The sequence below is a fragment of the Haliaeetus albicilla genome, chromosome 26 (assembly GCF_947461875.1).
Source record: "Haliaeetus albicilla chromosome 26, bHalAlb1.1, whole genome shotgun sequence".
NCBI lineage: Eukaryota > Metazoa > Chordata > Aves > Accipitriformes > Accipitridae > Haliaeetus > Haliaeetus albicilla.
Window position 1 is genome coordinate 15,672,601 of NC_091508.1, and position 25,433 is coordinate 15,698,033.

The 25,433-nt window shown below is 48.1% G+C and overlaps 1 protein-coding gene across 1 annotated transcript in view; it reads left to right on the forward strand.

Annotated features, from left to right (window-relative positions):
• Nucleotides 1-6,345: 6,345 nt before the first annotated feature.
• Nucleotides 6,346-25,433, forward strand: part of COL27A1 (collagen type XXVII alpha 1 chain) — a 163,316-nt gene continuing 144,228 nt past the window's right edge. Inside the window, exons 1-3 of the mRNA XM_069771912.1 lie at nucleotides 6,346-6,883; nucleotides 16,234-16,304; nucleotides 21,137-22,578. Coding sequence (XP_069628013.1) covers nucleotides 6,828-6,883; nucleotides 16,234-16,304; nucleotides 21,137-22,578 — 1,569 coding nt within the window. The 5' untranslated portion in view covers nucleotides 6,346-6,827. The remainder of the gene's footprint in view (nucleotides 6,884-16,233; nucleotides 16,305-21,136; nucleotides 22,579-25,433) is intronic.

Genomic DNA, 25,433 nt, shown 5'->3' on the forward strand with positions numbered 1-25,433 from the left:
CCTTTCAGCAATGTCTAATGCTAGCTGGATGGCTTTCACCTCTGCAGACTGACTCGATTCACCTTCTCCTTCGGCAGTTTCTGTGACTTGCCGCGTAGGACTCCATACAGCAGCCTTCCACCTCCGATGTTTTCCCACAATGTGACAGGACCCATCAGTGAACAGGGCATATTGCCTCTCATTTTCTGGCAGTTTATTATACAGCAGGGCCTCTTCAGCCCGTGTCACCTCCTCCTCTGGCGAAATTCCAAAATCTTTGCCTTCTGGCCAGTCCATGATCACTTTCGCAGTTCCTGGGTGACTGGGGTTTCCTATGCGAGCTCGTTGTTCTTCAACCTTCAGCAACCCCACAACCGAAGGGTCTTGAGAGAGACCAGGCAGGGTAGACAGCTGTTCAATCTCCTCCGTCTCCAATGCAGCTATACCAAAGGCCCATTTGGGTCCTTGAAATACCCCCTCCTGAGATAACCTATACCAAGGATGCATGGGGCTTCTGGGCCAGTCACAATGGGGTGTTTATGCCACTCATTCCCGGTTAAGACTCATTTCAGCTTCCAATATGGTTAGCTCTTGGGATCCCCCTGTCACACTAGAGATACAGATGGGTTCTGCCCCTTTATAACTTGATGGCATTAGGGTACATTGTGCACCAGTGTCTACTAGAGCCTTATATTCCTGTGGGTCTGATGTGCCAGGCCATCAAATCCACACTGTCCAGTAGACTTGGTTGTCCCTCTCCTCCACCTGGCTGGAGGCAGGGCCCCTCTAATCCTGGTTAGAGTATCCATTACTCACTTTTCGCACACGTGAATCAGAAGTCCCTTCAAGAGGATCAGAAACGAGATCAGCCCTTCTGCTGCATCTGGGGGACTGCTCACAGGAAACTAGAGCAGCAGTTTTCCAAGAAGAATCCTCTGTTCTGATTGCTTTTTCTCGCAACTCCCGTACCTGTGCATCCAGGACTGAGGTAGGTTCTCCATCCCACTTCCTCATGTCCTCTCCATGGTCATGCAGGTAAAACCACAGGTTAGCCCGTCGTGTGTACTTTCTCTTTCCTCTCTCTTCGGCAGAGGAATGCTTACTCCCAATAGCTGTGATGCAGGCCTGTACAGGTGGGGAGGAGGACATATCCACTTTGAATTGCTGGAACTCTTGGGACAATTCCTCTACAGCCAAGACACAGGCCCGTAGGGAGGAAGAGAGACTTCCTTCGTATTGCCGGAGTTGGACAGCCAATTCGTCCACCGTTTGTCCATAGCCTTCTTTCCAGGACATTACTGCCAATGAGTTGGCATAGGTTGGTGGTGCACTTCGTAGAAACTTCCGCCACATCAGTTGTGTACATTGGACTTCATCTGGATCTGTGGGTGACTGCGCATTTTCTGGATCATTATAAATCACCTCCAGCACAGCTAATTCCCTCAGGTACTGGATACCTCTCTCCATGGTGGTCCACTTGCCTTGGTGACATGTAATTTCATCCTTGAAGGGGTATCTTTCCTTTACACCTAACAGAAGTCGCCTCCAGAGGCTGAGGACTTGTGTTTTTCTCCCAATCGCCTTGTCGATGCCCCCTTCCCTAGACAGAGATCCTAACTGCTTGGCTTCCTTACCCTCTAATTCCAAACTACCGGCCCCATTATCCCAGCATCGGAGCAGCCACGTAACAATGTGCTCACCCGGGTGGCGGCTAAAATCTTTTCGCATGTCACGCAACTCACTCAGGGATAGAGATCGGGTGATTATTTCAGGTTCTGCCTCTTTGTCCTGAGGGTGCTGCCTAATATCAAGCAGTGTTTGGTAGGTACTGGCCAGGGCCCAGCACAGTGCAGTGAGTTGTGCGTCTCTGGAATAGCCACAGCATTTTCCTTTCAAATATTCTACCACTTCATGAGGGTTCTGTAGTTGTTCGGGAGTGAACTTCCAAGCCACTGGAGGCGAGAAGTTCTCTAAATACCTGCCCATATCCTCCCACATGCCATGCCACCCATGAATATCCAGCTTTGGGGCAGATCTCTGGGTGGTACTCTTAAAGAGCCTTTTTGTAGCCCTCAACAAAACCTGAAACATATTCAGGAGGCATAGCACTAACAGCACACTGGCTTGTGCATCCCAAGGATATTCAAAATTCTCCAAAGCTGTTGTAATTAGTCGGAAGGAGAGAAGGGAGGCAAACAGAGGGGGGGAAGTATCCCCCCCTAACTTCCCCATAGATTGGGTGTAATTACCAATAAAATCCGACAGAAGGTGCCCAAAGTATGGAAATGATATCACTGCCTCATACAGATACCAGCTTAACCTCATGACCAGTGATGTAATCATTTCACAAGTCGACATTGCCCAGTACAGCAAAATAATAACCCAATCACTCTCCCAGAGGTGATAAACGTAACTACAGGCAATACATAGAGCGCGTAAGAAGTTACAAAACGCCACCATGTAAACAACTGAACCAACATTGTGACTAACGTCTATTTATCTAATATAAGAAATGCGTATGACAAAGTTGTTTCAACACGCTCTGGCCAGATCTGCCGTTATCTCAACCCTTCTGCCCCGCGTTGGGCGCCAAGAAGGACTGTCACTGTCGTGGTTCCAGCCCAGCCGGTAACAAAGGACCACGCAGCCGCTCGCTCCCTCCTCCCGCCCCCCTCCGGTGGGATAGGGGGGAGAATCGGAGGAGAGAAAAGGAAAAAAAAAAAAAAAAAAACGGAACCTCAGGGGTTGAGATAAGGGTAGTTTACTGGGACAACACGCAAAAAAAGAGAAGTTACAACAACAACGGTACTAATAAAAGGGGTGATGCACAGTGCAACTGCTCACCACCCGGAACCCGACGCTCCGCCACTTCCCCCACCGAAAGTCGAGAGAGCTCCCCCCAGCCCACTCCCCAGTTATATACTGGGCATGATGTCATATGGTATGGAATAGCTCCTTGGCTAGTTCAGGTCAGCTGCCCCGGCTGTGCCCCCCCACCTCCCAAGTTCCTGTAAAAATTAACTCTATCCCAGCTGAACCCAGGACAGCTAATTAAACGAGAACAGCCAATTCCCATGCCTTTTTTTTTTTCTTTTTTTCATTTCACTGCTGTGCTGATTTACTTCAGTTTATTTAGTGTTTTAAAATGGTTTCTATTTAAATTTGGAAGGGAAGAAAAATAAATCTGCTAAATATATTTCTATTCAGATCATATGTTGTGGCTTTTCTCTTTTTGAAGAATGAGGTCTAATTTTTGAACCTGAATTCACTTGGCACTAGTCTTGGCTTCAGCAACACTGGGTTTCCTTTTGTTTTAAACTAATTCCCTTTTTCCTACTGCTGGGCTACATTTATGTCTCTATGCTAGCAAAGCTTCTATGCATGTGTTTGGTTTGAAAGTGTTCATCTGAGCAAAGTTAAGTAAGCGTATTTGAGGATGGGGCTCTAAGTGTGTTTTATGGTGGTCCTCGGTGCAATGGTGTGGACCTGAAGCATTGCCAGTCCAGCTACCCATACGCGTGCCATTTGCATACGTGTTTGCAAAAAGATGCAGCTCATCTTTTTGCTTTCTTCTCTGTCCCTCACTCTGGGAAGCCAGGGCCTTATTCTTTTCTGGGTAAAGCATGGTTTTTTGAGGGGAAGGAAGGTTACTAGATACTTGCTGCTTTTGGAAGAGAGAAAAGGTAGAAAAGAGAAGGAGGATATGAGATGTACTCAACAGCACAGGAATTTCCATACGCTTCTTTGCAAAGTATTTTTATAATAGATTAAAGCTTTATCTTAAACACTTAGGCTTGGCTAGAATATGTTTCTCAGTGAGGAATGCATGACTGAGAAACATGGAAAAAAACAGCTGGGGGGAAAAAAGCTAAGAAAAATAGCGATTTCATGTGATTTCTGATGAGCTATGTGACTGCCTTTTGTCCCTTAAGTCCCAATCCTCAAAGCTGGTCTGGATGGGTTGTCTGAGCTCCTGGGCCTTCAGAGGGTTTTTGAGACAGGTTTCTCTCTGCATAGGAGTTTCTTAGTAGTAGCTGGATGTGTAACTTAGCTGCACTCTTCTGAAAAGGTTTTCTTGAGGACAGTGGACAGCGAGACTGTTAGTTATCTGCCCTAGTCATAACACTACTTGCTTCAATTTTTTGTTATTGTTACTTAAAGCTTCATCTGTTACAGCAAGCAAGTAAGCAAAATGTAGATACTTCAGAGCTAAAGGTATGAATAAAATCTTATGCATATAGAAACTGGTAGATGCAAAACCACAGTCCCAGTAAGCAACCACAACTAAGTCAAATATATATATTAAAGGAGAGAAGTCCTTAGCATGCATGGTAACAGAAGATGTCATGTCTACAGGAGATCTGATTTATGGTGGAAACTGTAATTTTTGGCCACATTCTGAGGTTGGTTTTTTGAGTAAAACGTGCATTGCCAAGTCAGGCCAGTGGGTCCTTGAATTTTCTGCTCTGAGTGTAACATAATTCCCCTCTAGGTTCAGGTACTTGGTGGGTTGATGTTGATCCTGCTTGTGGCTCTATTTTCATAGGGAGTGTGTAAGTTTGGTGCTCATATCCAGGTTTGAGATGCTTTAGTTCTGAGACCCTGGGGTGGCTCCTCTTTGACGCGCAGACCCACGCAGGTACCTCAGACCTGTGCTGGATGCTCAGCACCTCGCAGGACCTGTCCTTTGCCCTGTAGACCTTTCAGCCCAAGGAGCTGCAGCCTGCCCTCTGCCCTGGAGCAGCAGGGACCATGTAGCTCTTCCCCCGCAGCCCTTCCCTCCCTCCTCCAGCTTCAGCCCTGCTCTGTGCCTTGCTGGTGGGATGCCCGGGGTGCCCCCCTGCCTCCCCACGCCTGCAGAGCAGCCCTGAACCTGCCCCTCGGAGGCTGGATCTCTGCTCATTAGCCGATGTTTGCTGAAACCGGATACCTGGGGCACCCCAGCCAGCGAGCGGAGTCCCCTGGCTGCAGCTATTTAAAAGGACAAGGGCAGCCTTCTAATTCCCACCTCTTTCCCATCCATGTCCCTCCCAGCGCCCGGTCCTAACCTCTCTTCTCTCCTGGATCCCTGCAGCATCCATGACCCACGAGTGGAGCGACGGCCCGAGGGGGACCTGCCCGCACCAGTCCTGGGGAAGGATTATCTGTTGAATTTGGGGGAACCTCAGCCTTGCCAGAAAGCCTTGGCTCGCTCACGGCCCGTGAGCCTGGTGGGCACTCGCTGGCTTCCAGCACAGGAGACACCTTGAGACTGAAGGGGAAGGAGGGAGGAAAGGGTTTGGTGTTTTAGGTTTTTGGGGTTTTTTTTCTCCTTTTCCTTTTTTTTTTAATTATTATTTTATAAGCAGTAGAAATTGCTGTAAGCTGCTGGGACAAATGAATGCCAATGAACACAGGGCTGCGAGGAGACGGTGCACAGCCTCTTGCCTCGCTGCAAAGTAAGTGCCCAAGGCAGAGATGCTGTGCAAGGGGGAAGGGAGCAGGGCCGAAGGGGCACCCAGGGGTGGGCTGCCCTCACCTGCGTGAGGGAATCCTATGGAGCTGAGGGGCTTGCTGTGTCCTGGTGTGGACAAGAGGGATCTGCCTGTCACCCTGGGGCGTGCAGGGTGGCTGGGTCCTAGCTCGGTGGGACTTTGCAAGAGCTGGAAGAGGAGGGGGCATAGGGATGCAGGTTTTACCCACACACAAAAGTCCCCTCTCCTGGCAGAGCTGGCTAAGTGGACTTGGGATCTGATTTACTTTGATGGACCTTGCACAAGAAAACTCATTCCCCTCTCCCTGTCCTCCGGGCTGCGGCTTCCACCGCTTGGTGCTGGAAGGAGAGGGGGCTCTGGAGATGCCCCATATGCAGTCCCCTGTCCCCCCCCTCCCTATGGAGCCAGGGTGAGGAGGCAAGCAGGGGCAGGGGGAGGCTTTTCTCCTGCAAGCCTGAGACCCTTCCACAGGCTCTCAACTGTCTCCACCAAGCGTTGAGCCCAAGGGAAAAGCTGTGTCAGGTACCTTTTTAACAGGGGACCTTTGCTAGCCCGTGGCGAGGTGGGTCGAAGCCAGCTTGGGCAGAGGGCTCACGGCCCCCGGCAGGTGAGCGCAGCGGAGCAGCGATCTCCGTTAGCAGCGTCCCCCAGACCAGCGGCCTGTGCGTTTCCTCCACAGAGCCTGGAAGGGGTCTTCGATCCCTTCTCTGCAGCTCTTGTGGCCAAAAGAGTTTCTTTTTTTAATTATTTATTTACTTTGTATTATTTTTTGTAAGTGCTTCAGTGTTACAGAGGAGGGCAGCAGAGAGAGGCAGCAGGGACATCCTTAAATAATTTTCATTTCTCAAAATCTGCCTTTTCCTCTTCTCTCTAAGTCCAGAGGAGAGATCCTTGGGGGGGTGGGAGGCACATCTGCACTGCAAATAAAAACAATAATTACAACCACCAACCAAACAACAAAAAAAAGTAACAGCTAAGAAAAAACACTTTAAATCAAGGACTTTGGAAATCAGAGATCACAGAAATTGTACTATTAAGGGGGAAAAAAAAAAAAGAGGCAAGAAATCCAGCGACCATGGGCCAGCCTGGCTTCCTAGCGTGTACTTTCTGTTCTCTCTCCTTTTTCCCAAGGTAATTGCAGTCTGCCGAGAGGGAGTTAAATGGGATTAAAAGATCTGTGTAAGCAAAAGGACCCAGAAGAGAAGGAGGAAGGAGTGAGCCGTCCGGGCCAGGGGGTGTCTTTGACACAGCTGAGCCCCTTAGAGAGGCAGAGAGCTGAGCTCCTGGGAAGGATGTACCCACAAACCGGCCTGTCCCCCTTTTTCTGATGGATTGCCGCAAAAATTGCCCGAAAGAGACAATGCACTAAACGTGATGGAGCCGGAATCAGAGCCGGTCTCCAGACTCAGAGCTACAGCAGCAGGCAGGGGGTGAGTACAAAGTCCGACTTCTGCTGGCGCTGGGGAAGGGCATCCCGGGCGGGGATGGGGGTGCCCGGGGAGCCGGGGGATCCCGGGAGGGCTGCGGGAGGGGAGAGCCGGCCCGAGAGGGGAGCTCCGCTCCCGGGTGGCTGGGGATGGGGTGGGGGAAGACATTCCTTCTGCCAGGGGATGATGTGAAAACTCCTGGGCTGGAGAAGAGAATGGGCTGGGAGAGAAGGGAGGCCACGCTGGAGCAGGAGGGTGGGAATGGGCTTGGGGTGTTGCGGAAAGGGGTGAGAGCGGGGGGCTGGGGGCCGGGAAGGGCAGGAGGAGCCCCCCCCTGCCTCCATTCCCACGTACCGTGGAAAGGAGCTCCCAGCCCGGGAACTGGTCCGGGGGGTGGGCGCCGATGTTGCACCCACGCGAGATGCAGGAACGGGCAATTCCACCTCCCCGCTCCCCCTCGCACACCTACACCCTTGGCGGTCAGGGGCAGGGGGGCAGGTTCCCCGGCCCCTCCTGGGAGCGGGAGTGGGGTGGGGGGGGAATGCTGCTCCCTGGCCCTGTCCCGCGGGGACGTGGGGGCACGAGTACCTGGAGATCGGTGCCGCGGTCCTCCGGGAAGTGGGAGAGCCATGGGAAGGGCTGAGGCACGGTCAGAGAGGCAGGCGGGTGCCTGGTGGCATGCTCTTCATGTGTTCAGTATACACACGCGCGCACAAATACCTCTTTCTGTCTATATATGTGCATATATCCAAAATTACAGCACAGCCCCTGCCCGTCCTCTTCCTCGCACAGCTGGGACCAGCTTTTACTATTTTCATTGTTAAATTTGTTGTTGTTGTTATTTTCCTGGGGACTAGCAAAGGGTTAATCCCTCTGGTTGCGTTGTCGGATGTAATGATGATTTACCGACACTCCCTTGGAAAGACTGGGATTCTTCTGCCTGGCAGTTTGAAAAAGTTGTGTACAGGATCCCTCTGCTTCTGCCAGGCTCGGCTGGGCTGCGAGATGGGACGAAAGGGTTGGAAACGGGACAAGGAGATTTGGGGGTTCCCCCCTCCCTTCCACCCCGAGGGTCACCCCGCTCCTGGCAGCCGCCCCTTTAGCGCAGCGCCGGGGTTTGGACGTGGATGAATGTGCAGTTTCCTTTGTAGGCTGAGCGCACGCTCTCCCTGCCTGCATGTGTCTGTGTGTAAAGTTCTGGGGAGAGAATCACAACTGCTCCCAGGGGCTGCAAGCAGCTCTCCTTGAGAAGTTTTGTGTGTGTTTATATACTCATAAAGACTGAATTTAAGTGCTTTGGGGGGGGGGGGGGGGGGGGGAGTTGCACGGATGTAGCTGTGGCATGTCTGGAGATGCTGGTAACTGCAGCGTCTCCCAGTTGCACCGTCTTAATGTTGGGCATGGTCTGGAGTGAACTGCCTGCCTGGGACCGTGCGAGGGTGGCTGTCAAAAATAGAGAAATTGAAAAGGGAACAAACAGATAAAGATTCCTTTGAAAGACGGAGAGGAGCGCGGCACCGCAGCGAGGGGAAGGGAAGGGCCCTGATGCTGGGGAGATACTTGGCACGAGGCACAGCCGCTGCACAGGGAACCAACTTGTGACCATGATGGAGAAGTTGACCGCAATCATACTACAGATGAGGACAGGGAGATTCTGCTCGAGAGCCAGGGCAAATCAGACCCAGCTAAGGACAGGGTTAGGAAACAGGGACCCAGGAGAAGGCAGCGTGGCTGCCTGCTCTCCGGAGGTCTATATGTGGTTTTCATCTCAGTGTCCTAGGCTAGCGCTGTGCACGGCTGCATGAGGTTGCGTGTTGCAGTGCCATGGGAAATCTGCGCTTTGGTCTTTTCTGGGGACTCTGAATATGTGCGCCTTTTGTTCCCAGGATCTCCTCTGGCTTAAATACCTCACCAGCGTGCTGCTGATCCGTTCCCTCCTCAGCAGAGGTCGCTTGCTACCCTTTGCATTATCTCCCGATGGGCTTTTTGGTGCTGGGTTTTGATTTGCTTGGCAGGGTTGAGTGCTGTGCATCCTACCATCCCCACAGCTGGATGTTCCTGTTGAGGCCGTTAGTCTTGGAGAGGGTTCTCTGAGCCCAGAGCTGGCTTGTGCCTGGGCTCACCAGGCCACCCTTGTGCCACCGACTCTTCCTCAGGGTGGGTGAGGGTTGTGCTGCCTGAAGGCAGCTTGTAATGGGAACTTTCTGATGCATTCTCATGTGGCACTGGGGATCCCGCGTGTCCCAGTGCTCCTGCAGCATCCTCCGGAGCGGGGCTGGTGGCTGAGGAGCTGCCAGACGTGCAGGAGACCCCTGGATGGGAGTGGGAGGGCTGGCTCACCAGGGAAGGAGAAGCAGTTGCAGAGTGTGCTGAAGCCTTGTCCTGGCTCGAGCAGGCAAAGCTTGTAAAACCAGAAGAACAGAAAGTTTTACAGGCTTTGAGAGCTTAAAATGCTTCTCTTGATCGTTTCCGTTGATGCATTTTTAGCGAGCACAAGCTCACTAAACCACAGAAGAAGGTTTTGCATTCAGCTGTGCATTGAAGATGTGTCCAGACCGTAGTAGCACTTGTGCTGTTCAGCTGTGGTTGTGCCACCTTGGCTCCTTCCAGCCCCAGTGCCACATGCTGGCCATGGAGGAAGCTTGCTTCATGTTCCTGAGGCCTCCGATGGGTGCCTGCTTGCTGTCACAGCCCTGGGTTGTTGGTGTAATGCTGCTCCAGGGCTGCCTGGCCCAAGCCACAGGCGCGGTGGTACAGCACCCATCTGGCACCACCAAGGGGGGTCAGCCCCTGGGAAGGCCTGAAAGGGCTGCAAGAAGGCACGGCTCCTGTTTTAAGAGGAAAAGACCATTGCATGCAAGCCGGGCAGGTGATCTGGGGACAAATTATGGCACTGCTGGACAAATTCAGCAATAGGAGCAATAGTCAGGCAAATGCTGTGTGTGTCCTGGGTGCCTTGGGGTAGAGAGGAGGCAATTACACAGCCTCCTGGAGCTGTGGCCCAGGAGGGAAGGGCAGTGTCACAGCCAGGGGTTACAAACTGAGGCCCAAGTGTCCCCTCTCCCGCTGCCTCGATGTGCGTGTCTGAGCAGGTCCTTTTAATAAATCTCCAGTTTCATCCCCTTTCTGCAATGGGTTGAGGGGATAAAATCTGCCCTGCTTGAAAACAGTGTTTATAGAGGTTACATTATTGACCAAGGGTTGCTTAGGTCTTGTGGTGAGGAGGTTGTAGGAAATCTCTGACCAGAGACAGACACAGAGCACGTAGGTTTTTTTCCCCTCTCTCTTTCTTTGCCAATTTGTTGGGGGCATAAGTAGAAATGATGGACGCTTACTGAAGTGCAAATGGAAACAAAGGGGAATTCTATACGGCTCTGCCAAACCCCATTCACAAAATGAAGGAATGCAAAGGCGTTTGTTGGAAGGACAAAAAAGGAGTTAGATGACAGATCACGCTTAGCACTTCTGTTTGTCGAGGGCTCCAGTTGCTAACTGAGAACACAAAGGCAAGGGCCAGTAGTGAGTGTTGTCACTTCACACAGCAGCAAAGTCAATAACCCAGACAGACAGGGGTGGTGAGCAAAGAGGAAACCAAGTAATGGGTTGTCAGGAAAGATCCCCCATTGTAGAAAGCTGCTGGGAGGTATCTGGGAGGGTATTTAAGTCATCACAGCCGTGTCAGTCAGTCTTGTATCTAGCGGGTGAGGAAGCAGGTTGTCACCAGCAGGAGCTAAGAGGAGCTAGTTAACTCTGGGCCAGCTTTGTGCCATGAATACGCAAGCTGTGGTTCCTAATTAGGAGGACAAGGACCAGTGGTTTGAGACCCATTGGCCCTCAGTCTGCAGATATCAGCATAAACCCTTGGAAGAACAAGGTGTGAGGTGTCTGCAGGAGGGAGGGTTGGCCACACTGACGCTTCATCTGCATGCTCTGCGTACTGCACGTCTGCGTTTCCCTCCCGGAGGAATCCTAAGAGGAGCTATAAGTACTGGGGGAGCAAATACCAGGCCTTTATGCATCCAGACCCTCCTTGTTCCTGGCTGATGTGCAGGCTTTTAGGAGAGCGAAGCTTCTTTGCAGTACTTGAGACCTACTGCTGTACCATTGCCAGGAGCTGAGGTCCCTCCCCTTTGTGAACACGATTCCTCCCTTTCCTCGGGCCCCAGTGGGTCGCTCTTTCGCTACCAGGGGCCTCCTCTGAAGGAAGCAGCAGCTTTTTCTGGGCCACAGTTGCCAAAGCCCTGAGACAGACCTCTACAGGCACAGCACTAAGGGCATTTTCATCCTGAATTAAGATTAGATTTGGCAGAAATGGTGCCAGAGAAACCGTGGGAATTTCTGGGTTTGCACACCCGCTCCAAACTCTGGGGCAGGGTGGAGGAATTCAGACGTTCCTGTTCAGGATCAGCCCAAGGATGGGTCGGCGGAGTCTGGCCTAGAGAGTTTCCCATCCTAGGGAGTTTCCCTGTTTGGGCTACTGGGGTCTCCAGTAATAATGGTGGGACAATCTTTGAAACTCTCCGCTTTGCACTCTGCTCAGGGTGCTGTTAAAGCTCAGGCAGCCACACTGATGTCCCACTTTATCTTCTCCCCTTATGGCTGCGTGTGCAATGAATTTCTAGTTGTCATCTGAAGATCTGTTTTGATAAACACGTGCCTAGGAGCAGTGGATTCTGGATGTGTTGCGTACTTGATGCTGGATGATATTTTGGGGGAGTTTTCCGAACATTAAAATCTTATGGGGGGGTACTGATTTTCATTCTTCCCCACTTAATATTGACAGTTTCTAGATCACTCTTAGATTTCTCAGTATTTTTAAATGACCATGGAAATGAATCTATCTGGGCCATATCTGCTTGTCTTAAAATTGTAGATGGTGAACGGGGGTTAAAAATTAATACCATTTCAGACATCTCAGAAACTCTCCCCTTAGCATGCTGGGCTTTGCAACAGTGTCTGTGTACACCAGACAAAATCTTTGACTGGAGGTGTAAATCAATAGCTGGTCTATACTGCAGAAAAGGTCCAGCAAAGGACTATGCAGGGTCAATACAGGGACATTACATAACTATAGGTTCCCATTGCTCTCTTCAGAAACTGAGGGTGAGAGGAGAAATAACATATTTTCCAGAAGCCCAGAAAAGAGAGTAGAAGTCTGCTCTGCAAAGGATGATACTAGTACAAAATAAGATTTCTGCCCCGAAAAGCTGGGAGTGGAATCAATGCCATCGTGCAATTTAAAGCCTGGGTATGTAGGTTGTGATTTTTGTTTCCTGTTGACTATCAAAACTGCTGGGTGTCTTATGAAATAGCATCTCTGCTCATGTGCAGAGGTTCTTAAGCAGCATAGACATTTTCTCCTTTTAAGATACACTGTCTGATCTACAGTTAGAAATGTAGCTTTGCCTTTCTTGAAAAGCAATTTTCAGCATCCAGCTGGCTTTCTGGTCTTTTGGACAGAAAAAAATGCACCTGAATGGAGGAGAGTGGGGGGGAATGATTTTTCCGCCCTGCGAGAATGTTTGCAATTTCAAAGACATTTCCCCACTGTAAATGAGGGAGAAAACAAAAAAAAAAAAATTAAATGCTGCTTTGGGGCCCTCTAACATTTTCTTCAGCTTCAACCCATCATCTAAGCAAACAAGATGTCAAAATCATTTGGACTTCTTTTTTTAAGGCAGAGGCAAATCTTTTAATTTAAAAAAGCTGAACTTTTTCCAACCAATTCCAGAAATTGTGAAGCGGAGAATTAGCTGATCACAACTGTTTTACAGATTGCTTCAGCTTTGTCAGACTTGCACTTTTTTGAGGATAATTCCCGACCAAGTCTTCCTTAGAGGCTACTGTCTTACTATTGTCCTTAGTTCAGTGTAGTGCTTTATTCCAGTGGTTGTCAGGTAAGAACTGGTATGTTCAACAGGATTTTTCCTTTACTTTTGCTCTTGAGGTTGCCACCCTGAACGTGACTTTACTGGGGTTGTAGCAGCAAGACACGCTGTGCACAAGCCACCTGGAGAGGTGATAACTCTTCTTTAGCCTCCAAGTCACTACTTGCCGCTCTCAGAAGTCTGATCTTTCAGTGCTCAGTAAGAAGATGGCAAGTGAGTCTGGAAGCTGAAAATGCAGGGCACAGTTTTGCAATTGTATGCTGATTAGCAGTCGTGATTTCACCAGGTCTCTGGACTGGTGCATACCACCATGTGCAGGGACCTCCTGCCTGTCCTGAAGCCCCAGCAGAAGTGGTGCCTAGACCTTCTGGTTGCTTTTTGTAGGAACTCCTCGGGATGTTTTTCCTTGGCTGCTACCTGCATGCACGTGGTCCTCACTGGGAAGATGCTAAAATCACCATTAAGGCTGAGAAGTGTTATTACCAGTTTTCACGCTTCTCTGTCCCTCTCTGTTGTCTTTTGCCTTGCACTTTTGGCACTGGTTGGTTCCCATGGGCTGATCACAGGAGTTCGCAAAAAGTAGCGTAGCAAAATTAAGCTGTAGTCAGTAGCTTCAGTTTGCTATAAAGGGAGTTTGTCTGCACTGGAAAACTTCTAGGGTTCACGTGAGCTTATATCATACGTATTTAGGGGCACTTCTTCACCTAGTGATTATAGCGGTGGGATCCTCATTCTGGTCTTCATAGGCCCTATGCAATAAAAGAAATAAATGCTTTTAGTGGGTACCTCTTGACAGAGTCTCTGTGGAAATCACTGGTTGTGGGAAGAAGCCGAGATGAAGGCAAGGTGGGTTTGATAGCTCTATATAAGGAGAAAAATCTTCTTTTACTATTGCTGCTCAAGCTGCTTATGCAATCCTGTCACTGCAGAATTGTAACGGAAAAAGAGCCTGCATTATAAAATCCTGCAATAATTAACAGCCCCATCAGTCGCAGGTCTGCCATTTGGAAGCTGCTTTTGCTTTTTCCATTAAGTTGGTAAATTTTGCCAAAGTGTTTTTCTTCAGTGTTTTGGCACTCGGCCCCACTCTCAACTCTTATGGTATTGGCTGTGCAAGGGGTCCAGGAGCAAGACTGAGGCCAGCTGGATCCCATGCTGCGCATTCGTCTCCTTTATAGCCCCGTCAGTGTCACTGGAATGAAATTACGTGCTGGATTTTCCCCTAAGGCTTGTTCCCCTCACTGTGTTGGTCAGTAGGGACTTTGGAAGCAAATTTGGGTTGTGAAGGTACCCCTCCAAAAAAAGATCTGGACTTCAGTGAGGTGTGGGGTGTGCACCAGTGTTTGTACATAGCTGTGTACAAATCTGGTCCTCACCAGAGAAAAGGTGTTCTTAATGCTTGGGACTCCTGCTGCCCTTGGTGTTCGCATCATGTTGGTCACCCCTTTCCCCTTGTCTTCCTGCGCTCTCATCGGCGGTCAAACGCGGTTGATACCCAACAAGGTCTGTGCTCCATGCGCACATGGAATTGCGTCCGCATCTTAAAACTCCATTGATCCTTTGGAGGTGAGCACAGAAAGGCAGGTCTTCCTTTGAAGTGGATTTTAGCCTCTTAAGTCAGAAAAAGACTTCTGCTACAGGTGGCTATGAAGAATCATACTATTCTCCTTCCTTTCCTACATTCCCTGAATGAACTGGGACACCAGCTCTCCTTGGACTCAGCAGTGTCTTCAGCCCAACAGCTGTGTCCCATGGGATGAAGTGGGCAGAAAACAACCAAGTCTCCCCAGCTGGAGAACATAGTGATAGTGAGGGTTTCCTGGTTAGCGTATGGCTGGCTATGGAACATGGTGGAAGAATACTGTGATTTGGCTCTTCCAAGCTATTGTTCCTTCATGCATAAACTAAAGCAGCCCCAGAGCTCCTGAAATGAGCAGCGCAGTGTCAGGGTAATGGAAACAGTAAATAATGATGTGGTTCATCTCATTTGTTTCCCAGCCGATGTGGGGCCGCTCCGGTATTTTGTCCCTTCAAGCCTTAAAATATTAGTTAGTGGCTGGATTCCTGCATGGATTTTTACATTCAAGGCCAGGTTTCCCCACTGATGTGTAAATCACTGTGGCTTCATTTTAGCTGTGGGAAAGGGTCTCCGTCACTGGTGAGAGTCTGGCCCAGAGTTATACACTGTCTCAGAGGATGCTTTCTTGTGCTAAAGCTGAGGCTTGATGGCAGGAGAAGAGTGGTCTCTAATCCCATTTGATAAATGATTTGTCTTTGCCAGATCTGAAGAGAGGAGCAGGCAGCACTTTGGCATTGCTTTGCATATCCCAGTGTTCACACTGGCTTGGCTGACATGAAGAAAAACCTGTGGATGTCCCACACTGCTTTCTTCTGGCTGAGAACTTCTGTAGTTTACATTTTTGTCTCAGTTCCTCCAGCAGCCCTTGCTGATCAAGCTGTTAAATATCATCTCTAAAAGATGAGGGAATTCAATCTTCAAACTTTCCACTGACAGTTTTAAGTGAGCTTAACCAAGGAGTTTCCTATGTTCTTTATTTGGCTACAAATCAAGGAAGTTGGTGGGGGAAGGGGCAGTTTCAGCTACCTTTCTGGGCAAAGTTTTCCTCTCTGCTGCTGTTTTCAATGGCACTTGAAGGCTTAAAGTTGAGCTAACAGAAAGGTTTGTCCAATTCCATCTCAGGCGTGAAAGGGTCTGCGAGAGTACTTTGCTTGGGAGTCTGCAGCTCTCTCACTTTCTAAAATTTCCTTCCATACCCAGCTAATGAGAAAGTCATTAGTGGCAACAGCATAGCGTGCTGAGTGGTTATGAGCTGCCCCCATCTTTGCATCTGGGTGTAAAAAGAGGAATAGATCCATGTAGGATTTTGTAAGTTTAGAATATTTTTAAGCATATAGTAAAGCATTAGGACTCAGAAATTTTTTGCTGAGATGCAGGTGACATGTCACTGCATGTCAGCCTGTTTTCTACCTGTGTCCTCATAGATGCACATGCGCTCCTGGCATGTCTTTTGACCTTCCAATTTTGAATTATTTCTCCATCTTCTTGCATTTCTGATGTTCTGTCCAAGATGGGGCGAGTGCCAAGGAGTAGCAGTAGTGAAAGGACTGCTGATCTGGCACTGATGACCCTGCATCTCGAAACACTGGTCTGGTCCTTGTTCAAGGCTTGATCCTTGATCAACAGTTCCTCTAATACCAGCGGGAAAACCTTCCACTGAATTCAGTGGGCTTTAGATGACTTAAAAGTAGCAAAATGAGATCTCAGTCAGAAGCAAGTGCTGTTCTGCTGAGCACTCATTCTCTACTTCCCAGAGACATGTGGACACTGCCACTGACTTTGCTAAACTTGTGATCAAGGAAAAGACCCTTAACAGGGGCGGGGGAGCTAGTTTTTGTTACTAATGTTGTAGAAACTCATTATTTTTTCTTCTTTCCCAATTTTAGGGGATTCTGCTTTCTCTGGACTATATTATGTTTTACCTGGTTCCTGGGACTCACACAGGGAAATTCTGAAGGTAAACTGCACTTTTTTTTCTCTCCTCTTTCAACCAAAGTAAAAGCCAAGTGCTTTGGTACCAGTTTGGGACCATCATTTAATAATGACTGAGCCTAGTGCACAGAAATGAATGCATTTATTGCTGATTATTGCAGTACTGATGATACAGATGACGCAGTTAACAGCTGGCAAAAGAACCAGTTTTTTACAGGTGATTACGTGCCCCACAGGATTTTCAGAAGTGCCTGTCTGTCTGGTGGAACTGGTGGGAATGAAGCACTTCGGTGTGTCTAAAATGTCACTGGCATCTACCTGCACTTGCTAGTACTTAACTGCTTTTAGAAAGTGTCCCCTGAGGCTGGGGCATTAAGGAATTAAGTGTCTCTGGCAGACAGGTTTTTCCTTGACTTGAATGCAACCCGATCATGCCTGTGCAGTCACATAGGATGTTGTGCATAAAGAAATGATGTAAGTTCTAAAAGTAAAAGCAAATTTAAGGGAGAAAAATTCCACAGGGGTGGTTGATAGTAGAATGACTGTCTGGCTCAGTCCCTGTGCAGTAGGGGAAGTATTCTACAGGGGAGTGATCATACAACTTCACCCTGTCTTTATACGTCTGCTCCAGGTGTCCCCTCCCAGTGCTGCTGGGGACAGGACAAAAGTTTGGGGTACAATAATCAATGATCCCATAAGAGGAGATAGAATGCTTCAGAGTCAACAAAAATAAAAATAAATTCATCTCTCACAGTTGGTAGTGGGAACTGAGCATCTCTGCAACATCTGTTTTTAAAGGAGCCATCTCCTCTTAAAATAGTAACACCTCTTCCACATGGATGTTTTACACGGGTATATACTGGAACTGAAGAGCTTCCCCTGCAATCAGTAGACAGTAAGTGGACTAGCAGGCTCCAGGGCTCTCCTCTTAGTCTCCAAAACATGAAGGAAAAATAGAAAGTTGGTCAATGCTCAGCTGTAAGCCAGCCCATGGAGCACTTTTTTTTTTTTGGGGGGGGGGGGAATACATCCCTGCCATCAGCAATTTTGAAAAATGTAATATTTTCCAAATTCTGCTTAAATGTGAAAGAGGTGAACATCTGGCTGAATTACTTAGTCAAGCAGTTTTCAGAGCAAGTTTTATGTCAGCTCATAAAGAGGCAGAACAAATACTGTGTCTTGGCATCTCTTTTTTTCAAGTAGATTTTAATGTGCTGTTTAGATTCATCTCTATCCATCATTTTACTCCCATGATAATTATGGGATCGTGCCATGTCTTTTGATTTGTTACCATCAATCTAAAGGAAACTCTTTCACTTTGCTGTTATTGCATTACCTTAGTGTGGCAGATAACTCCCTTCTGAGATACTTCCTCTGTGATAAAAGAATTTTAAAAGTCTTGCTTGGTTGCCCCACAATCAGAGACAGGCTCCTCTTCTGGGTGCCAGAAAGTAAACACTTTCAAGGAAGCAAAGGCTGTAAGGAAACATTGGTGACTTGAGACTGCATTATCACTCAGGATTGTCAAACATGAGATTTACAAAAGCAGTAAGAGTTTGTTCATAGATCTGTGTGAGGATGAAATTAAGCCAATGCCGTGGGCTTTTGAAAACACTGTAGTTATTACTAGAAGGCTTAGGGGTCTTCCTGCACACTGGAAAATCAGGGAATGCAGAGGATGATTTTTCCATAAGTGTTACAAATCCAAAAGATCATGAGGTTAGTGAGTTCATCTGATGTGCACTGACTAAGGGTCTGGGCAGTAACTTTTGGAAATGTAGCGTTTATTCAACCCAATTTTAGCTGTGGGCATCACATCTCAGCTGCTGGAATCTAGGAAGCTGCAAGTTATTTCTCTCCTGCCTTTTGGCTTCTTTTTCTTATAAAGCTTTTTGCGTGGGGGAAGGGGAAGGGAAAGAAAGGGATGGGAAGGAGAACAATAAAACATTTTATCCTCTCTTTCAGAGATGATCATGTGGCTGTTCAAGAATCTCTGTGCATCTTACTTCATGCATAGAGTCTGCTAGAAAAGTTTTTCCCAGTTGCTCAAATGTTGCTACAGAAATGTTGCAACTGTCTTCAAGGCACCTGGGACCAGGCAGCTCTAAGTGAATGGTTTTTTAAATAATGTGTTTTGATGGAAAAATCCACAGAGGAAAAAATTTGAAGGGGAAAAAATGCTTTGCTAAACTTGGAGCTACTTAAGGAAGCCAAAATTACCTTGCATTTTATGTTAGTTGATGACATCCTGTCATCCCGGGGGACGTGCCCCACCAGCCCAGGGCAGTCAGCATGGGATGGACAGGCAGACAGGCTGGGTGCACAGGAGTCCTGAGCTGTGTACCTGGATCTGGTGCTGGAAAATCCACATACGTGTCCTGCATGAGGTCTCTTTTAATCAGGTTTTGCGTAGGCATCTAGAATTTGGCTCCACCTTAGTGAGTTCTGAGGGAAAGGAGTGGTTGGGTTGTGCTTTTTTTTTCCTTTTTCTTAAGCACTGTTGGATGCAGTTGCTAACGAGGCAGCTGGATTGGTATTGCAAACAGCAGCGGCATCCTCTGAGCGGGGAAACATCCTTATGCTTTTGCAGAGCAGCTACCATATGAATAGTTCCTGGAGCGTAAAGCATCTCTGCCTAGTAGAGACACACCACTGTCTGTCTCTGGGAGAGAACCTAAAAATACATGTAGGAATTGGAAGCTGGAGTCTACCTCCTAGTTTAAGTGGTAAACTTATTTCCTTAGGGCTAAATCCCGATGCCTTTGAAGTCTGTGGCAGGGGTCCCACTTGACTTTGCTAAAGCCAGGCTTTGGCCTTTACTATTTCATGGACTCTGGAGATTATCCAGTATGAAGATACTGCTGTGATTCCTTCATTCAGTGCAGAGAGGGGAAGGCTGTACCTTTGCTATGCTGAGGGACAGCCCCGTTGGGCAATATGGCAGAAAAACAGTGGGCAACCAAGGATTTCATAGTATGGGAGAAGTACCATTATTAACACTTGCACATGCTGTGCAGCAAATTATCCCCTCTGCCTAGAGTGGGAAAATTTCCATCCCCTTTCGCATCTGATGCATCTTTTCCAGGGTAGGCTTTGCTAGAAAATGAGTCAAGTTGCATTAAAAGAGGGAGGTGGGAATAAAGCTGAGCTCAGACAAAGTAAATATTGATTGACTTGTTCTTACATACAAAAATGGTCAAGGTTTTTGCCAAAATCAAGGAACAAAGGTCTTCTCATTATTCTCCTCCCTTCCTGGCCAGCAACACTACAGGCCTCAGACCGGATTGAGTCTACAACCCTTCTGGCCAACACTGAGGATCTCTTTTAAGTGCCAGTTCCCCAAACATTGGGTATTGTGCTGAATATTTTGTAGTTAAGGGTGAAAGAGGCCAAATTCCAAGGCCCCTTTGGAGAAGGAGCTCATTTTTTCTTTGGACAACCTTTGATTCACTTTTCCTTTTAATCTAGGAAAGCTGCAATCCCATGGTGTTAGCTGATGTGCAGCCATGATTGGCACTGCCGCATTTCTGATTGTTAAATTCTTACCTTGCGAGATCAGCATTTGGATTATATAGCCCAGGCTAGCTTCCCCAAAGAGCACTTAAATACAAGAGTTAGCTGGTGATCGAGTAATAGGGATTGCATTTGGGCAGGGAAGAGGGAAGGAAATAGTTATCCTAGCTCGTTTTCAGCAGTGGTTATAGCCTTATCTTTATCTGTCTATACCATGTAGGTAACATCTTTTATTAGGCCAAATGTTCAAGCTGGAGTAAGAGAACAAGCTTTTGGGCACATGAGCACCTTTTTCAGGTCTGGGCACATTTACCTTTGCAGCTTTTCTCATGTAGACCTCGGCATCTTCCCCAGTTAAGTAGTTCAACTGAGACTGCCGCCAGCTGGCTCCAGTTTGTGTGGCTCTTGCCTGCTAATCTGCCTTGGACTCCGAGCTGTGTGTGACTCCTGTTAGACCTTCAGGCCAGAAACCAGAGGATTCTGCTTGTCTGTCCATGGCAGAGTTCTCCTGGAGTTGGTGGAGAAAGATAGGTACCTCTGGACATCAATCCCTCTCATCTTGTCTTGAACAAGGCACGTAGCTCCTAGGGGATAAACGCTGAAGGGGAGTCCTACCTTTACTGCTCAGTGGCAGCCATAACTAATTTCTCAGCTCTTCACAAACCAAGTCTGGTTCCTCCAACCTATTAAAATAATTTAAGGCTGTAAGATGATCCTCTGGGAAAGAAGTACTGCTGTGGACAACCTTAAGCGGTTCAGTGAAATCTAGGTGCAATTTTTTCATGCTGGGAGGCACCTTCACTTCCCTAAACTCTCCAGAGTCTCAAAGATCAAAAGCTGCTTCTTGCTAATTTGGAGAGAGACACATACAAGGCCTTTGCTCCCTTTGAAAGTTCTGTAACTTGCCTTCTGGGGATATAAAATTTTGCAATCCAGCTCAGTCTGTTGTTCAAATTCCTTTCCAGCTGTGTGGTCAGTACTAAGAATTAAATCCCAGAGAAGTGGACTATTGGTGCTCAGTGGGAAATTTCCTTGTAGCGAGGTCAGCTCCCTCCAGAACATCTGGAGCTGGTCCCTGGTGGGACAGGATAGCCAGCCAGATGCACCATGGAGCTGATGCATTTTGGCAATTGTTGGTGACCAAGTTGAGCATGCACTTGCTCCTCATGTGATGTGCAGAAGATGTGCTCTCCATTCTGATTATTTGAATGTATATATGTGAGAGAATGGTTGGGGTTTCCTGCATCCTGTTGCCTTTTTGCATGGACTGGTTTGACCCCCCCCATACCCATCCAGCCCTTGGGTTGCCCAACACCTCACATTTTCTTTGTGCTTCCCTTTCAGATGTGGATGTTCTTCAAAGACTGGGCCTGTCAGGGAAAAGGCCATCGAGCGGATGGTCCTCATCACGTACAGTTCCTCAAGGAGTCATTCCTTTCAAATCAGGGGTCATCTTCACTCAGCGAGCACGTGTCGAAGCACCAGTCAGCACCATCCTCCCCACAGGCTCCAGCACTGACCTGCTCCTAGTGCTGAGCCTCTGCTCCCACCGCATCAACAATGCTTTTCTCTTTGCCATCAAGAGCAAAAAGAAAAAACTGCAGCTGGGGGTCCAGTTTGTGCCTGGAAAGATCATAGTATATGTGGGCCACAAGCGCTCTGTATATTTTGATTACAATGTCCATGATGGCCAGTGGCACAATATGGCCATCGATATCCGTGGCCAGACAGTCACTTTATTTACTTCTTGTGGGAAGCGCAGAGTACATGCGGATTTGCATCTTAAAAAGGACGAGGCATTGGATCCACATGGATCTTTCCTCTTTGGGAAGATAAACCAGCACTCCGTGCAGTTTGAAGGAGCCATCTGCCAGTTCGATATTTATCCTTCTGCCAAGGCAGCTCATCATTACTGTAAATACCTGAAAAAACAGTGCAGGCAAGCAGATACCTACCGGCCGAACCTGCCCCCCCTCATACCCCTCCTGCCCAGGGATCCCAGTGCCTCCCCAAGTACCCCACAGCGGATGGAGCCCTCGCTGCAGGGTCTGAAAAACCTGACCACTGCTGCCCCATCCTTGGAATTTGGCAGGGTCACTGCACCCCTCAAGACTCGGAGTTCAGGTGCAACAACCATTGCGTTGGTATCAGCCCCACCATCACTGCCAAGACTGACAACCAAAGCCACAAAGGTCACAGTGGCCCCATCTCCTGTTCCATCGAGTACTGGAACACAGCCACCCGCCCGTTCACTCCCTTGGGGGACAGTGACGACCCTCAAGGTCTCTCGGCCCACTCCCAGCATGCACATGGAGAAAAATCCCTTTCCCACGGCCAAAAAGGCCCCACCAACAAGCCAGAGCCCTGCTGTGGCCAGCAGGAAGGAGTCCAAGCAAGAGACCAAAAAGAAGATCAACCAAAAACCCACCATTGAGCCCTCTGAAGCACCCAGTACTGTAAAGCCAATGAGGAGGATGACTGATAACACAACCAGCAATGTCCACTTTGTCACCCTAAAGCAAACCCCACAGAACCCAAGCAATGGGCCCGTTCCAAAGAAGCACGTGCCGTCCCCCACCAGGAAAGTGGATCCTAGTAACATCCCTCTGGTGTACACCAAACCTCCCCTGGGGTCTGCCCGTCCTGTCTCCAGAGCCAGGGTACAGGCCTTCAACCTCACCACCCCAGCTGTGACTGACGGCTATCAAATCTTTGACCCCCTTGGACCCACTCCGTTTCCATTTTTACTGGGATATCCAGGAGTGAAGGGAGAGAGAGGACCTCAGGTAAGTTCAAGCTCTTGATGTTGAGTATTCCCAGTCATAGCTCAGCTAAATGGTTGGCAGACCATGACCTACAATGGGTTTCTATGATGTTTAGTGGAGTGTGACAACTCAAAATAGCAGCCAAGCACTAACACACTTCTAATGATCACAATTTTAGCACATATCTCAGTGTAAACTGGAGTGCTCTGTGATGGTGGGTGCCCCTTAAAAGTCTGTGATTAAAGTTGCTGCTTAATGTTAGATTTAAGAAAATTTAAAAAACAAACAAGCAAAAAAAAAACCCAACACCCACCTTCCTTCCTACAAGTTGCTGGTTAAAATTTTGATGGCCAGGTCGGAGCTTTGTTCCACACCCCTGGTTTTTCTCAGGGCCAAGAGAGCAGAACTGCTGGTCACCTTCCAAAGAAAACCCAGGTGCCTCAAAAACATGCCACAAACTAACTATTTCTTAACACTGGTTATTAATCTGTTTTGTACCTGAAATTCACATTTCCAGAGAAGTGCCCTGTTTCAGCAAATGCAAGTACAGAGATTGCTTCAGGATTTATTTTTTTAAACAAACTCCCCCCTATTTTTATGGTATAAGTTAATTTTATGTTATTTTTTTTTATTTCTCATAGCCCACACTTAAAACGTGCAAAGAGTTTCCTTTATAAACTTAACTACTCTATTCCACACACAATAATCACTCTCAGGATGTATATCTTGGCCATCATAAAAGTATACACACATTTTGTAATGCTAAAAGCAGTCAGGCCACACTAATTATCTGCTAGCTTTTTTTTTTTTTTTTTTCCCAAATGCAAGAATGCAAACAGGATCTTTAAACTGGCCAACTTTTAGGAGGATTTGGTGTTCCTACCCAAGCCTTTTGCTATATTGTGTATACGAGAGAGGGGTTGCACATGTAAAATAAGTTTCTCCCAGACGGAGTCTTCCGTTGCCAAGTTCCAGCCTAGAGCAAATTTTTACAGCTGACTTCTTAAAATAGTGGAAGAAGGGTTTACAATGGAAATATTGAGACTGGCTTAAGGAACACAATCAACAGCACTTGTGTCTGCAGATGTGCTGCTCATTGTTACAAGTAAAAAAGCTAAAGTGAAATGGTTGTGTTTCCGAAGCCCTCAATGGGTGCTTACCTGCAAGGTTTGCATTTCCTGCCTGTCCCATTTCAAAGCAGTGTGGTGATTTCTCTCCTTGTAATTTGGGTGGGGAGTCACTGATGGGGGTGTTTCGTTCGAAGGTTCCCATCCCTGGGGGAGGTGAAGATGCTCCCCTGGGCAGGGGGATGCAGCGCAGGCAGCCTTGCTCTCCTGCCTGACTTTACAGGCATGCATCCCTGATGTAGTCTTTGTACTTGGAGAAGTTTTGCTAAATCCCCGAGTACACAGCATGAGCTTCAGTGATTTTATCTTTGGGCAGTCTTCTGTGTTTTGTGGAGAGTTGTTTCAGGCATATTTCCAAGAGGAGAAATTCAGCAATTGTGAACTTCTCTTAAAACACTATTTACCTGTAAGGTGTAAATCTTGGTGGCCTGCTCTGAGCCCAGTGAAATTCTGACCTTTCCCAACTTCTTGCCCTGCAAGTATCATGAGGGTGACCAAGCTCCAAGCCCCCACTTCCCCCTGCAATGTAAAGAGCTTGTTATTGAACTGGAGTGGAAAATCCTTCTCAGCTTCTGAATGAATCATAGCAAAGAAACTGATTCAGGCTGTGGAGGGCTGAGGGAAGAGATGGCAGGATTTTTCCATCCCATCTGAGAACAACTGGAGTCCTGAACTGAGGGAAAGGAGAACATTTTGAGGCTCTGTCTGGCCTTATCCTCTTTGACTGCTGGAAACAAAGTCGGCACTTTGGGAGGGAAAGGTTATGGCTTGGCTGGAGCTGGCTGCTGTGCGGTGCTTGATAGCTCCTGTGACTCACTCCGAGATCTCTGTACCATACTTTGTTGGATGTCTCTGACATGGGAAGAGAAAGAGGAGAAAAGACCGGAATGGGGATGACATGTTGAGAAATTAATGTAGTGCTTCTATAGCCAGACAAGCATGTTTCAGAACAAGTGCTGATAAATGCTCTGTGCTTGAGTAATTACCTGGCGCCGTCCTCGTGTTGTTGGGCAGACGTTTCTGATGAGGTCAGTACAGCCCTTCCTGCTCTGCTGCATGATATCGCAGCCCGGCGCTTTCTCTGGACAGGGCAGGTTATGGGCTGGGAACGTCATTCAGAGTCTAGCACATGGGTGGAAGGATACGTGATTAATTATTTTTCCCAGTTGTGTTGCCTGATACAAGGTCTCTTCAAGAGACAAGACTGTCACTCTGGGCAGAGAAGTGTGTATGGGAAACTGCCTTCTACCTTTTCAGCAAGGATTGGGGCCACCTTGGCAATAATTTCTGGGCAGAGGCATGCTGGCAGCCAGCAGCCCCCAGCCTGTCCTGCTGCCACTTAGAAAGAAAGGACTGTCCTTAATCCTGATCATCCCAAAATCAGGATGTGAATGACAGCCGCGGTGCAAGGCAGTGATGACTCAGGCTCTGTGGTCTCTGTGCAATTCTGGCTTTGTGAATGCTAGCAAAATAACTGTGGTATAATCTTAGCAGTGCAGAAGGGCCCCATCCCCACAATTGAGGGAGGTGTACGCACAGTTAGAGGAGTGCAAGCAAGGAGCTAAAAGGATCTGTTCACCTAGCAATAAAAGGCAACATCCTCCGTGGATTAATCTGTCCTGGAAAGACCACCACTGTGCTGCGCAACAGGAAATAGAGATGCTGCGTCCCACATGCAACTAGTGGCAGAGCATTAATTCTTCAGGAATGTTGGGTTTGCTGGGCAGCTAGTGGAGGGAGGATAATATG